At 45.4% G+C, this 16,227-nt stretch overlaps 1 protein-coding gene across 1 annotated transcript in view; it reads right to left on the reverse strand.

Moving 5' to 3' along the window:
• Positions 1–391: 391 nt before the first annotated feature.
• Positions 392–16,227, reverse strand: part of Itga2 (integrin subunit alpha 2) — an 85,144-nt gene continuing 69,308 nt past the window's right edge. The window contains exons 24-30 of the mRNA XM_051183080.1: positions 13,374–13,476; positions 12,044–12,154; positions 10,298–10,402; positions 7,567–7,680; positions 3,712–3,801; positions 1,382–1,498; positions 392–876 (exon numbers count right to left, since the gene is read on the reverse strand). Coding sequence (XP_051039037.1) covers positions 796–876; positions 1,382–1,498; positions 3,712–3,801; positions 7,567–7,680; positions 10,298–10,402; positions 12,044–12,154; positions 13,374–13,476 — 721 coding nt within the window. The 3' untranslated portion in view covers positions 392–795. The remainder of the gene's footprint in view (positions 877–1,381; positions 1,499–3,711; positions 3,802–7,566; positions 7,681–10,297; positions 10,403–12,043; positions 12,155–13,373; positions 13,477–16,227) is intronic.

The following is a 16,227-nucleotide window of genomic DNA, read 5'->3' on the forward strand; positions in this document are numbered from 1 at the left end:
GACCTCAGAGACACCTTTCTCAACTTCCCGAGTAGCTGAGATTACTGTCCTGCAAAAGCAGGACCTTCTCCCCCCCCAAACAAACAAACCTAGTTTATAAATAAGATTACTACTCTCACTTTAAAATGTTCTCTATGGCAACCATGGATGAGCAGCATAAATTGAAAAAAATCAATCTATGCTGGTTTTCTCTTTTCAGCAAACATATCTATTATAGTAATATATATATATATATACATATATATATATAACTATGTGGAAGTACTCAGTATAATATATATATATATATTATCTACAATATAAGTTATGTCACAGTTATATATATGTAATGTGTACTTATATATGCTATATTGATAGTATATATATATATATAACACATATAATATGTGTTATGTATTACATACATACTGGGTACTTTCCACTTTTTCTGATACTGTTAATTAAATTAAAAAGAGTATTCCCATGCACTCTACCACCCCCCCATATGAAAATGTTACAGTTTTCTTGAAGGCTTGTCAAGCATAGATGCACCCCATCTTCCTGTCACAGTAAATGTTAGCCAGTCCTAGAGATTACTTTGTTTTTCTTTCCGTAGAATGTCTTGGGTCTTCCTAGCCCCTAACCACCACCCACGATGTCTTCTTTCCCAACTGACCAGCAGTTGCTCTAAAATTATCAGGCGCGTTTGCCTATTAAATTATTTGAAACTGGACTGTAGGAGAAATCCATTCATCACACAGCGAACCCTAGCGGGAATGTCACCAGCCACCATGCCATTGTGTCCACCGGAGGCTTTTAGCTGTTGAGCTCTGTGGTCTCGTCCGTCTCGTCTGGATTTTGGCTCATTTTTTTATACTGTCTTTTGAAGAAACCAAGCTGTAAGGAGACATCGTAGCCTGTTACCACCCTGTGATACAGTTATCGTCGATCATTACCCACCAAACACACGTATTCACACTCATACAGCTCTGTTTCCACGTTACCGCCATGGCGCCCTCAGCACGTGCCTTTGACCGGCTTTGTTGCCCATTTCTCTGCAGCCCGTCTGGACTGCCTGAGGCTTAGGGGGACTGGTGCAGAGGCTTCTGGCTAATGTCTGAGCACCTGCATATTGCGGAACTTTATGTCCGGAAGGTTAGGAAGGTTAAGTTTCACTGTGCGAAACTGATTATCTGTCATAGCAATTTGAAACTGAACAAAATGGTCAGGGTACTGGGTCACGGGGAGGTTGAAACAAAAACCAAGTCCTTCTTGGATTTGCAGAGACTTGAGTAAGACTACAAACAGCCTTGGCATTCTTTGTCTCAATGGCAAGGCATGCCACGCCATTCAACACTGGTGCCTTTGGGAGTACCGCATTTTAGCCGTGAAGCTCTCTTACCTTCCACAAGCCTGCAACGAGAGCCGACAGCAAGAGGATCCCAGCAACCACGCTTCCTATTATGACCCCGGTTGGCACTTCTGCTTTCTCCGTGGGTTTCATTATCGTGAGGGGGATCTGTGAATGAGTACGCAACACAACCGAGTTATTTGTAACATAGGACCTCACCCTTCCCTGGGGAGCAGGAGCGGCTGGGGTAGGGATTGTTGGGGGAACAGGGGAGGACAGGAGGGTGTGGGAACAGGGACCGACATGTAAAACAAGCTTGTTTAAAATTTCAAATAAAAACATTATAAAAAAAAAAAAAAAACAAAAAAAAACCCGTGCATCAGCTTTTAAATACGGACTTCAATCTCATTCAAGCTTGACAGGAGATGGGATAGGGCACCACAGGGGTGCAGTTGGCCTTTTCTGTGATGGCATCGTCCTTGGGCACATTCACGACTTTGCGCCCATCTCCCACCGTGATCTTTGTGGCAGTGGAGGGGGTTGGAGTGGCGCCCCCATTCCAGGGACACTTCACGTTCTTCTTCTTGGAATCTCCACAGAATATTCTTAGGGTTACAGAGCAAAAGGGCACAATGATGTTTTTTTTGTTTTTTGTTTTTGTTTTTTTTTTTGTACTTGATACCATGTTATGCTGTAGTGATAAAGGGGGTGATTTTTCTTTTCTTGGTTTGATTTTTGCTTCTTGTTTTGTTTTGGGAGACAGGGTTTCTCTGTGTAACTCTGGCCACCCTGGAACTCGCTCTGTAGATGGGCCTACCTCTGCTTCCCTAGTGCTGGGATTAAGGGCACGCATCACCGCCACCCTCGCCAAGCTGCCTTTCGTGGTGGGATAAACAGGAAGCCAGCTGTGTGACTGTGTCTCTCCTCATTTGTAGTGGAAAGCTAAATTGCTCTGAATGAAGTTACTGTGAGTTGGTGCTGGTCACTGCCTGCCATGCAGCACTAGTGTGGGTACCAAGGCCGCATTCCAGAGCCCACCCCTCTGATGCGTGGGTCACCCCGCACCGTGGCGCACAGTGCCTCATGTACCTGATTTTGAAGCGGCCCTCATATAGGTGTGCGGCAATATATTATTTGGGTTCCAAGCATTCCTCAAAAGGTTATCCCAATTATTGTCTGGATTACAGGATTTCCCAGACACAAGCAGAAGTCAGTCTCTGCTATTAATTAGCTCTGCTCATAGAAAAACCAAGAAAAGAAAAGCCTGGGTGGATTTGTGAAAATGAAACTTTGAATTTTCAGATAATGTCTTCAATGGCTGCTTTCAGAAGGGAAAGACTTAGAGTTTACATACCCCCCAATTCTGCATTACTCTAAAGTGAACTCTGAGAACCGTCTATACTGCTTTCTGCCGTCACTGGGCTCACAGCAGTTTCTGGGTTTCCATGCCCAGCCTCTGCAGAGAGGGTGTGGGTTTTCACCAGAAAAGCAGCCTCTATTGTGTGGAGTCATTTTCCTGGGGCAAGAGTGGGCCAGCAGGGCTGTGAACTGAACCCAGGCATTGGGAGAGGCCCAGAGTTCATGGGGACCTTGGCTTTTTAACCGATCTGTAGGCTGGAGCACTGGACAGAGGCCAACTGTCCAGCTGGCCTTGGGGACAGAGTTGTGAATTGACTTCCAGTTCTAAACAAAAGCTTGGGGAGGAAAATGCTGGGGACGCTGCCAGCAGATTAGTGGGGCATGGAAATCCTGCTGTAGCTAAAAATGGTACAAGCTAGCCAGAGGCTCGCTGCTATGGAAAGTCGCCTCTGCCAGCCCCAAGAAGAGAGAGCCTTTGTCTTCTGTGAAAGGACAATCCTCCATAGTACTCTCCCTTTTAAATGAAGGTTACATGTGTAGTTCTTTAGACTTTGAGGCCATGGATGGACATGGCGCTGTGTCTGGTTGTAAGAAGTACTTTTGAGAAAAAGTTTAATAAGTGCCTTACTGGCGAGCGCCTTTTTACCGCTCTAGACCCCATTCATGATTTGAGTCAGTGCCTCAGATACCGATCGTTTCTCACAGCACATGGAGAGGCGGTGATGGAGCCTGAGACACGAACTGTCACCATGGGTCCCACACACGGCAGAGCCCCTCTTCTGTACCCTCTTGGTGGATTGTCACTCCTAGAAAGCCAGCTTTGCGGCATGGCAGGCTAAGAAAACAAACGGCAAGTGTGTCGCTGGATTCTCTGAGCCGCGGCCACTCTGGCCCCATCTCAACCCAGTAAAGCCCAGGCTTCAGCATGTGAACCGGAGCCTTCTGGATACACAGAGATGAGGATGGCCATTCCGTGCTTCATGCACATGTCTGTCCCAGGGAGGCATGCGGCCCACACTCACTGTGACGGCGTTGTCCTCGATCACGTATAGCTGGGGGTTGTGTGTATCGATTTCTGCTGCTGCTGTCAGCTGCACAGTCTGGAAAGTCGACTGGAACAGAGAATGAAACACATTTCGTTCTCGTGGGAGTAAACACAGAAAGCCTGGCGGGTTTAAGGCTGTTTAGTTCCTGGCGGAAAGTCACCCTGGGAAAACGCAATTCTGAAGACTCATCCTTTGCATGCTGGAACTCGCTGTGTGGACCAAGCCTGCCTGTCAGAAGTTACTGAGCAGTCTGTGAAATGTGCAGCAAGTGGAGCCCATTGCTACAAATTAAACCAAATCTCAGGGTGGCACCCAGACAGGAGCCTTAGAAACACCTCTGTACATTATTCAAACTTGCAAATGATTCAAAGAGAAGACTTACAGGGCCTGTTTTTTAAAAAGGGAAACTTGAGATTTTTCCTAAATTTAATGAAGCTTGATGCATGGAAATAAAATTACACACAATACTCTTCTACCCATACCTGAGCAAGGCACATAATGAAGGGACGCTAGAATTTTGTGTTTCCTCTTCTATTGTATAAAATATTACTATCTAAAAGTATACCTGAACTTGACCATAGATGCATGTTGTCTGCAGAAACCGGGAGACTTCTTACATGTTATATCACATTAGGAATGATTTCACATGTCTCTATCAGGTGATACTAACTGGGGTGGATGTGTAAGGACATACATGTGCGCTGATGATCTGAGTAAGGATATACAGTAAGCTTAACATGTCATCATCAATTTCTTTACAGAAAGAGTCTGCTCAGTGGGAACATGATGGTGTGAATGTCTTGCTGTTTGTGTTGGCGATATAACACAAATTGTGGGCCTGATAATGGTGTGTGATAGACCAACACCCAGATGTTAGAGGCGTCTTCACGTGCGCTGGCAGCTAGGAGTCCGTTGCTCTGGTTACCAGGGCACATCATTCAACATCTTCATGAAGTAATTGGCTAGACTGTTTCCAGGAGCCAGCAAGAGAGGATATATTTCCAAGCAGTGAGCAATTTGTTTCCTTTCTGCTGGCCCAATCTCTGGTTATCCTTACTTTCTCAAGATGGAAGATTGCATCATATGTTAACCCTAAATGCTGATCTTTTAAAGATACTTGAAACATTAGGAGTATACACATGGTGTGTGTGTGTGTGTGTGTGTGTGTGTGTGTGTGTGTGTGTATGTAGAAATGGTTCAGGGATTTAAAGAACCCTCACTGCTCTTGCACAGGATTCCAACTCAGTTCCAACCTGTACCTCCAATTATAGAAAATCAGTTCCCTCTCCTGACCTCCAAGAGCACCCACATACATGTGGGACCCACACACACGCACACACACACACGCACACACACACACACACCTTTTTGTTTTTATAGTTCTGATAATGGCAGAAAGTAAACAAAAAGTGTCAGTCACGTGAATGCTAGACTATGTGATGAAATATTTGTTCTTAAAATGGTCATGTAGCTCCCCACACAGAGCTGGCTGTTCTTACAGATGCTCAATATTCTGCAGTGTTAATTAGTAGAGGAAAGTGTACTGTGCTGCGCACACCCAGCAGAACAGAAGGGCACACTTGGCCAGCATTCACCAAGGTTTCCCTTACAAAAGGCAGCCAGAGCCACTGGGGAGGCCGGGCGATCAGTATGCGATGAGACACTCGCGATGTTAAGCTGAGGTGGACTGCATCAGAAAAATGGAGGGACAGGGATGGAGCACTGCTCGGTGTGGGGAGCACTGCTCGGTGTGGGGAGCACTGCTCGGTGTGGGGAGCACTGCTCGGTGTGGGGAGCACTGCTCGGTGACCCCCACACAGGAGATGAGACTGCAGCGTCTACTTGGCTGTTAAAACAGACAAAAGTAGAGCAAGGGCAAAAAGTTGACCTCACACAGCCTGATGGCTAAAACATTGTAGCTTCAAGCAAACTCCAGAAAAGCCAGATACTTTTCACAGAGCTAGAGCGACGATCTTTTGATGGGCAGAAGTCAGTTTTCCTTCCCACTTGGCAAAGTTGGTTACACACATATAAGGAGCCAGGAACCTACTGAGTACCATGACTGAGTACCCAGACCGAGTACCATGACTGAGTACCAAGACCAGGTACTAAGAGTGAATACCAAGACCGAGTACTGAGACTGAGTACCAAGAGTGAGTATCCTGACTGAATACCAAGACTGAGTACCCTGACTGAGTACCCTAAGTACCCTGACTGAGTACTGAGACTGAGTACCCTGACTGAGTACCCTGACTGAGTACCCTGACTGAGTACCAGGACTGAGTACCCTGACTGAGTACCCTGACTGAGTACCCTGACTGAGTACTGAGACTGAGTACCAGGACTGAGTACCCTGACTGAGTACCCTGACTGAGTACCGAGCTGCGGCAGCTGGGAGAATGGTGGGGTCTCCAGCACCACGCCTCACTCCTCAGGGCTTAGATGCCCAGAGGGTGTAAAGCCAGTGCAGCCGCTGGCCGGCAAGCAAACAAAAGAGGACAGAGCCTTCAAAGGGAATCCCAACCCTCACTCTGCTACTCCCCCAGTTCTGTAATCTCCCCTAAATCCCGCCACTATCTCATAGTGTCTTCGCTCAGTCTTACTGCTAATGCTTTGACCGCAGGGCCAGGGTAGGAGGGCGAGCTCTAACCTAACACAGAACTCCAACTCGGGTAACGGCAATGACTGCCGGTTGTGAGATTGGAGGGTTCAGGGTTCGGTGAGATCCAGTGAGAGCCACACAGATCCCTGGGAGACCCAGACTAAGCACGTTTGTCAGTGCTCAGAGCCAGCATTGGAAAGGGCGTTAGCTAACCACCCTGGCCGGCCGTCGCCTGGACCAGGGAGGCTGAGGCCGGCCCCTTCTCTGTATTTACATTGTTCCTGCCAGACTAAACTCATGGCTACCAAATCCCTGATCACAGGTGCTGCGGCAGGCTCTCACCTGCTGTGCAGAGAGACAACACGGGCAGGTGTCTCGGTGCGGTCTTTCTCATGGAGGTTGAAATAGCCGGAGAGTTGGTACACTTTCTGGGTTTACCCATCAATCTGAGCTAACCCAGGAAAGTAGAGTGTCTGCCTGTTTATTAATAGAGGGAGATGGACTCTCACACTGGATTCATCTTTGGATGTTTTAAGGTCAGTGACACAATTGGCTGAGAACTCAAGGATAGAGAGAACTCAAGGATAGAGGCAGGGCGTGGACACCCTGATTCAGCTGTGACTACAAAAAGAGGACTATCAGGAGACCGAGAAGATGCGAGGACAGCAAAGGCATCCTCAGCAGCCGCATTCATGTAGATGCCATGGCCTGGTGTGCTGTCTAAGAGGCAGACTCCTTGAGCTTTCCAGATGATCCTGAGGCAAAGCCAGGCAGGGTGAGCATTGGAAAGGGATGTGAGCTTACTACCTAGAGTACAGATGCTCTGGCTTGCTTGGGCATTGCTGACTGTGGGCAGGGTGCTATTTCATCAAAAAAGGGAAATACTTGTAGTGAGATATTCACTCCGCCCACACCCGTGGTGCTGACCCGTCCATTGGGGTTGGTGACAGGTGTGGGGAGAACTAGGTCTAGGGTCGGTGACCCCAGAGGTAGAGAGCATCCGGAGGCACCCTTGGGACAGGAAGCTGCTGGCGTTCATCTGTCTCTGTAGTGATTTCTCCCTGAATAAACATCCACCAGCCTATCTGCTTTCCCCGAACCTTATTTTTCCAAAGTGCAGCGGGTGCCGGCGGATCGAATATCTATCTCACTACAAATACTCTTGGCAATGAAGCTGCGTCCTTTCCTGCTGTCCCTTGATAAGCCCAGAGGGTAAAGCTGACACTTACAGCAGCGAAGGTCCTGTTCCAGACTCTGGTAGTCACATTGATAAAGTACTCGGTTTTCATATGGAGGTCCTTCAGCCAGCAGGTGACGTCACTGCAGGAGGTGGCTGTACAGTCCTTTCAGATCAGAGTCCACGGGGAGGGGGTGGGGGGTGGGGAGAGAAAGAAAGAGAGAATGGGCGTTACAAATGCTAAAGCTTTAAAAAAAATGATAAACAGTGCTAGGAAGGACCTGTGGAAGCAAGCACTATCAGGCTGTTAGGACTTGCGTAATTGTTTGTGTTTATATCCATTATTATTAATCCAATTCACATTAGCATTAATATCTGTTTGTTAGTATTCATCATCGGTATGTAAGTGTATTAGTCTTTATAGCTATTACTAGTATTTAAATCCAAATTATTAGTAATTTTTATCTTCAAGGGATTTTGATATCATGTCTCAGAATATAGAGAGAGTTGGCAGAGCTTTCCCCCAGGCATTTCCTGTTCGTTTGGACAACCCCAGAGGCAACAGAACTATGTGAAAAGAAGGTGTTGCAGAGTATTTGTTTAGCCATGTAAAGATGTGTTGAGTTTGTTTAGTTATGGAAAGATGTGCTACTGTTTCACCTTGTCTATCTAAGGTACCTGATGGGTCTAATAAAAAAGCTGAATATCCAGTAGTGAGGGAGGAGGTGTAGGTGGTATTTCCAGGCTGGGAGAGTAAGTAGGATGAGGAAGTTAGGTTTGAGGAGAAAGAAAAAGAGACACCAGAGACCAGCCAACCAAACACAGAGGAAGCAGGCGAGTAGGACATACAGAATGAAAGAAAGGTTAAAAAGTCCTGAGGCAAAACGTAGATGAATGGGGCCAGGTTAAATTAAGTTAAAAGAGCCTGTGGGACAAGCCTAAGCCAAGGCTGAACATTCATAACGAATAATACGTCTCTGTGTCTTTATTTGGGAGCTAGTTGGTGGCCTGAAGAACATTCCTACTACAAAGGGGCACAACCTGTTCATTATACTATTTATTCATACTATATACAACCTGTTCATTATACTATTTATTTATACTATGTACAACCTGTTCAAACATACTATTTATGACAGTAAAAAAAAAAATACCAGTAACTAATTCATGTTACCAGCAATGTGCTAGGTAAATAAATTGTTGAACAGAAAAAAAAGGGTCATATAATTTAGCCATTAAACTTAAGGATAATAATGAGTTTCCTGGATTAAAATATGTCAACAAAAGAATCAGTAGTTATCCGGAGTTAGGGGCAAGAACAAGGTGTGAATACACACAGCACCATAGGTTTATAGGGTTGTTAAGCTACTGGGTATGCTGCCATAATTAATGGACACAGACCATTATACATTTGAAACTGCATAGTGTGAATATTTGAAATTGAGCCTTAATATAAACTATGGCAATATGATCTGTTAGTGTAGGTTTGTCACACATGACAAATGTACCGCTCTACCATGGGGCTTCGATGATGGATGAAGCCACGAATATGTTAGAACAGGAGGTATATGGGAAATTCCTCTATATTTCACATGGTTTTGTTATGAATTGCCTTAAAAAGTAAAGCCTTTTAAAAACGGGCTATGAGACCTAGAGAGTTAGCACAGTGGATTAGAATACTTATGAACGTCAGGACCAGAGTTCAAGTCCTCAGCACCCACATGAAAAGCTTGACCTGGCTGTGAGTGTCTGTAGCCACAGTGTTGGGGGAGGCTAATGAACCCTGAGAGTTCTCTGGCAATCTAGCCTAGCCAAACATTGTGGACATCCAGTACAGGGAGAGACCCTGCTTCAAGGGTGGAATAGAGAAGCTCCCCAGCCTCATACTCCCGTTTATGCACCATATAAACACACACACACACACACACACACACACACACACACACACCATTACATACATATGCACACACAGTCCACACCACACACAGGGACACACACACTGCACTATACCTACAGACATAAACATTGTATATACACGTACTCACGCCATGCTCCTCCAACTCACATTGCACAATACACACATTCTCCTCCCCACCACTAAACCCTGAAAACCAAAACCCCAAAGCACAGGCTATGACATTGGCCTTCTTGATACGGCCAAAAATATCAACATGGCTTACTTACTACACATCTGCATATTAGTAGACAGAGGAAAAAAGTTTTACTTCACCATGTTCTGTCCATTCCATCCATCACAACATAAAATAAAATTGCAGAGAAAGAAAGCCAGTGTCACTGATGGGGAGGACCACAGCTTGCCTGGGTTTTATTGTTTACTTACCTGATGACTGAGTCTGTGCCCAGAACCATGCTACGCTAATCTCTTCCCTCACAACAGGTCTGAGCTGGGGAACAGGCAGTAGGTAGGTCAGCACATGGAGTTCCTTTCTAGGTTAGCGAGCGGAGGAAGCGTTGGTTTCCAAGTGCTGCTTTCCAGCCTGGTTGCTTCTGTTGATTCTCTTTCCCTGCTCGCCATCCCTGGCCCTTCTGCACCCTCCACCTTTCCCCTCCCGTGTCCACATCACACCTGTCCTGCCGATGCTGTGTGCGGTTGACCTAAGCTTGAAGACCTGTTTGCTGTTTCCTAATTCATGTTCGGCATCAAAGCAGAAGGACACTCTAGAGTGTCTACTTCTGGGACAAAACAAGAGCCCCGGTTCCAGCTGCGACAAATGCCAGATCACCTAAGGCAAGCTCTGCAGGAACATTGACCTAATGCTCACCAATTCTTTCGTATGCTGCAAGTTTTCACTCTTGAAAACTACGGGAGAGGACGCATGTCCGAGCTTTAGTGGATTTATTTCTGCTTCACAACTGATGTCACCAGCCTACAAAGAGGAAGACCACGTCAGACTTGGAAAGCGAAATGGTTAGTGCCCTTCAGCCTGCCAGGCAATCCTGCCATCATGTGGGGTATGGGAGGGGCCCTGTGATCCTTTCTCAGGGGCTCGGTGGCCGGATGCTTCAGGAAAGCCTCGGAGTGTTCCAGTCATCTTATGCGGCTGACGAGGCAAGCCAGCGTCTCATAGCCTGTCATAATTTCAGTGTGGTTTGTTCCAAACAGGGCACACATTAGAAGTGTGATCCTCAAGTTGTAGTGTAGAGAGGAGATGGGACCTTCCGAGTTGGGTTCCAGCAGAGCATCTGCAGGCTAACTGGAAGTTTGCCCTAGAAAGGGAGTTCAGAATTCCCGGCCCTCCCTAGTTTCCTACTTGGCGATGTACTTCCATTCCCCGACCTCTTGTACCAACTAGCATGGGAGCCTCAGCAAAGCTGAAATGATGCTGGCATCATATCACCGAATTGCAAAAACTGGTGGTTAAATAAGCCTTTTTACCTGTAAAGTTAATCTAACCCCAGGCATTTTACTGCAGCAACGCAAAAGGAACTAACACTTTTCCCGGTATGACACTGAGATCAAGGGGCTGGAGACCCAAAGCCGCAGGGTCTTCAGGACACAAGGAAACGACAGGGATCCCAGTGAGGGCCCAGCGTGGATGGTGTAGCAGAAGCCAGAGGCCTTGAACCAGACCAGTGACTCTTTGCAATGACCACTTGCAACTAAAGACATACAGATGAAAGTGTACTGCGTGACCCAGTATGTCACACTACAACCGACACGATGGGGTTTTCCTTTTCTTCACGCTTAAATTTTATTGGGGGGGGGAGTTACAAGGGCAGAGGGCAGATATAAAAGGGTGAGGAAATGAATAGGATTGAGACGTATGGTGCGAAAGACACTAAGAATAAATAAAAAGAAAGTTTGTTATTTTTTTTTTTAAAGAATATAATAAAAGGAAAATACCCTGAGTGTTTCCACTCACGGTTTCTCTCTCTGGAACATTTTAGGACTCTAATTTCTTGAAATCTCCTATGCATATTACAGAAACAGTACTTCTGTAAGGCCAGCTAAGTGCTCAGCTAAAGGAGACCAATGTTAAGAGGGGTGGCTATGTCAGCCTCTTAGCTCTGGCTGCATAGAAGAACCCATGTCTGTAACTTTTGAAGAGAAATGCCAGGGTTCTGGCCTTATCTTCAGATTCTGATTTCATTGCCTTGACCTTTCTCCTTAAAAGGTAACGGGTGGGGTGACTAAAATGAATAGTTAGGGCTGAGCCCTACTGTGTGGACAGCCAGCTGCTTGAAGACCAGCTGCCAATGGCAGCTCTCCAGACCTACTGTCTGGCGGTAGAGTGAGCCTCTCACTTTTGAATGTTCTCTCCTAACAGGGTTCCGACCGAATCAAACCCTCTCCTCCTCAGAGCAGAGATTAGTTTTTAAATAATTTCAGCCACCAGGTTGCTGTTTTCTTAGGACAGCGTTCTGCTTATAATATGAAGTCTGATGCCAGTTTGTTGGGATATAGGGTGGATACTGTTCCCATTTGCCTTTCAACTTTTAGGTGCAGACACAATCAACCTTAAGTCATGGGTTGTTTCTATCTGTATGGCCAGCTGTATTGTCCTTACCTCATCTGTTTGCACCCCGGTCAGATACAGGAGTGGGTTCTTCGCCTTGGTGTACTGAGGAATGTGGATGGTTACTGATGCCATGGTTACCGGAGAAGTTCCTGTTGTTACCTATGCAGAGAATCACAGGGGATGCAAAGCTAGTCAAGGTGAATGGAGAGTAATAGCATGGCTTGGGCAAGGCCCTGAACCTCACATAAAAATTAAGGACCACCAAAAATTCAGCAGCCATATATTCCCATGGTACCTGTTCTCACTGGTGGAAATTACGTTGCTAGTGTGTAAAACACGCAATACAATGGCTGATGCTTACATTCTTGATAGTGCCGTTATTTTAAATCATGGATTAATTAAAAATCCTATAAAGCATGTGGTTACCATCCTCATTTTCTGAAACACAGTCTGGATAACAAACCAAGATTCTTTCGTCATCAAAGATATGAACTAAACTGCAGAACTAGAGCTATGTGTGTATGAGTGGAAATGCACAGAGACAGACTGGTATCAATGCAAGGAGGCAGGTGGATTCCGATGTACTTTCCAAGGTTTCTACAGCATTCTTTTCTAAATTAGCTATCCCTTGTAACTCAATCTCTCTCTCTCTCTCTCTCTCTCTCTCTCTCTCTCTCTCTCTCTCTCTCTCTGTTCCTACCCCATCCCCTTTGTCCTTCTCTCCATCATACTCTGTGGCACAGACTGGCCTGAAACTTATAGCAATCTCAGCTCAGCATCCCAAGACTGGGGTGTCTTCCTTTGAATGTCTCCATAGAACTGATTGCGATCTGTAGATTAGTAGTTACCTATTCAGAAATACAGTTACGATGCACTGAATTGGCTCAGACTTAGCATGACTGCACCGAAGGGGGGAAAAAAAAAAAAGCCCTTTTTGAACCATGTACAAATGATGAGCTCTGCAAACAGGGCTGGCCTCCTGGCACAAAGTAGCGTAATGGACACAACCATGGTAAAGCTATGCGGCGATGCCTTGTTGGCTAACCCTCAATATTTGGTTTTGAAAATATATCGCCTCTCCCTTGCCGAGGACACGCAAGCCAACACAAGTCCCTCTACTTATCTGTCATCTACCCCAGAGTTCTCAAAGAGTAACACCCAAATCAGCAGCATCTGCCTGCGGCCCCGTCAGAGAGGTACCCTTCCTGGTTCACCACAGAGCTTCTGAGTCAGAGACTCGGGGTGAGGCTCAGCTGCATCCTTCTGCACGCACAAGCCTGACGGCCACTGGTGTACTGCAAACCCGCGTTGCTTCCTACACTCGTCCATCTCATCCCCCCTCTTCCTGGTTTACCATCTTTACGACAAGCTCACCAACCTTGAGCGAGAAGATGAATTTAGGTCCGATATCTTCAACACTGTTTATGACTGGAGGAGCATTCTCATCCGGAGAGATTTCACAAAAGTTTATGTTGGTGGATCTGTTGGATGACGTCGGTAAAACCAGTTATTTTTGTTTTGCTGTTGCTCTTGAAGCGTTATTATTTATCTCACTTAACTATCTTCTAGCTTGGATTACCATCAAAATGGTTCACTTTTACCTACAGGAGCACCAGATGATTATTCTACTTTTTTTTTTAACCTTCCATACGAGAGGGTAAGAGAATCTGTCTTTCTGGGGAGTATAGTGATGGCAATGGTACCTACCACTGATGTCATTTGCATGCACGTACACACACACACACACACACACACACACACACACACACACAAAACTTAGAATTATTAATTATTACACAAAAGTTAAAAATATCACATGTGAGTGAATGTTTGTCACATTCCACAGTCCAATGTGTGTTTCTGAGATTAAAAGAACTCCCTTTCAAATGACACCCCGTTCACTGTCTGCCCGAGGAGAGCCTGTGTGTGTGTGTGTGTGTGTGTGTGTGTGTGTGCGTGTGTGTGTCAGTTGTCAGGGTTCTAACATAGGGATAAAAGCACTGCTTTAGAACTGACATTTGCATTCGCCCCCAGACTTCAGTTACACTGGCAAGCGTATTGAAAAGGTGGACACTCCAGCTTTGGAGGCTGGATTGGATCTGTAAGTCCAGCTCTGTTTTACTTGCTGTGTGTGTGTAGCACAATGATGGGTACCAGCTGTTAGCTCCTGCAGTATTCATTACTGAATGCCTTTCAAAAAGGGCTTGGATTTATTTTATTAATCTTTTCTAGTTTTAGACCATCTCAAATAGTTGGCAATGGATTGAGGGAGGACTGAATTTTTTTATCCTGCAGAGCTACTCTTAAAATCCAAAGATTTTATTGTGAGATCTGGACCGCGTGAGTTAGGATGCCCGATTAGTGCCTACAAGTACAGCAATGCCCAGGCCAGATGTTCCCCAGGGCATCGTTCGGATGTGGGCGAAACGGACGCCTTCCCTTTCCCCACTTCAGGTGCTTCAAGGCTGCCGTTCAACCGGGGCAGCTTCTTTGCACTGTACGTAAAAGAGCTGGCAGCCAGAGTAGGATTCTGCAGAGCCTTCCGCACACCCTTCCATTCATGCCAGGGGACAATTAACCTAAATTATAGGGCGCTCAATCAATTTCCTAAGAACGGACTAGGCATTTTCTGAGACAGAGTGTTTTCTATCCTCTGGGCACCTCTGTCTGTTTATCTCTGTATCTCCTTCTCCCTCCCTCCTTCCCTCCCTCCCTCTGTCCGTCTCTCCCCCTTCTCTCCCTCCCTCCCCCTCCCTCCCTCTCTCCCCCTTGTCTCCCTCTCTCCCTCCCTCCCCCTCCTTCTCCCTCCCTCCCTCCCCCTCCTCTCCCTCCCTGCCTCCCTTTTCCTCTGTATGCCCCCGTCTCTCTCCATCTTTTAAGAAAGTTCTTCCAAAATTTCAAAAGGAAAACCTGTCCGGGGGGAGTTAAACATATTGTTATTTGTCAGAGTTTTATGTGCACGAGAGGAAACAAGGACGTGTCAGTCTCGCATAGAAAAATGGGAACGCTGACTGGGATGTGAAACAGAAAACCCAGCTATGTGTGCATGAGTTCCCCCCCTTGCCCTCCAGATGTCTACGTAAGCCCCTAAACAGAGCCAACTCCTAAATCAATCGACGTGGTCTGCTTTTTCTATTTTAAGGAGATCTGACACTTTTCCCATAAGTTTCCTCTAGATTACTTAGGGGTTATAGAAGCAGGAATCTAATGGGGATCCTGTTAAAATGATTCTATTTATATTTATCGCATGCATAGAATAGAATGCACTGCATAGTGTCACAGTGTCTCCTAAAGGACATGATGATCCGATGGGACTTTCCTCAAAAGCTTCCAAAACGTTAAAGCTTTCTTTTGCGGTACCGTTTTTGATGGCTACGCAAACAAAAGTGTGAAACAATCAAATATCTAATTACTGCTGGACTGGTTACATGGATTATGATTCATCCAGAAACAGAACGAATTAGACATGTATATCCTGCTGTGAAAACCACATAAAGATAAAAATGAATGTCTTAGTATTCAATTTTAGTAGGTAAGATTATGGAGTGTGTGTGTGTGTATATGTGTATAGCATCCTAAATAAATTAACTGTTTGTAAAGAAGATATTCCAAAATAGTCTTGTTAGCCATTTATGGGGACAGTCATCAAGTTGGCGGAGAATGCCAACATCACTTTTCATTTTGTGTCTTACTGTAATGTTTGTATTTTCCAAATATTTTCATGTAATGCTTTAAAAAAACAGTATGTGGGGAAATACCTGGATGTAGGATCAGAAGTCATTTCTCTCAAATCCTCCATAACAAATATATTTTTTAACCATACATCTTGGCATTTCAAAACATACTATAGACTCCAATACTAGAACACATTAGAATAAAAACACATAGCTAAGCTCTTAGAAAAAGTAAGATCCTATTCTAACCCTATATTCATTCCTTGTTAACATGCCTGAAAAAATTATGGGCTCTCACTGATTGTGTTTAAGAGAATTACAGAACTGTATACATTAGAAGGAAAAAAGTTTAAGTGAAGCGGTAATGCACATCACCTTATCTTGGTCATCCATTAACTTACTTTAGTAAAGAGAGATTATTTAGAAACTCTAGCTACTGATACACTTATCAGGGCTGAGTAGCCCGGGCTGGCTGTATTTTGTTTCTATATGTGCCTTTGCGACTCACCTGATACCGACATGTTCTTTTTATCTTTGTGCATGTGTCTCACGTTTCTA

Source organism: Phodopus roborovskii, unplaced genomic scaffold (assembly GCF_943737965.1).
Source record: "Phodopus roborovskii unplaced genomic scaffold, PHOROB, whole genome shotgun sequence".
In the NCBI taxonomy this organism is placed as follows: Eukaryota; Metazoa; Chordata; class Mammalia; order Rodentia; family Cricetidae; genus Phodopus; species Phodopus roborovskii.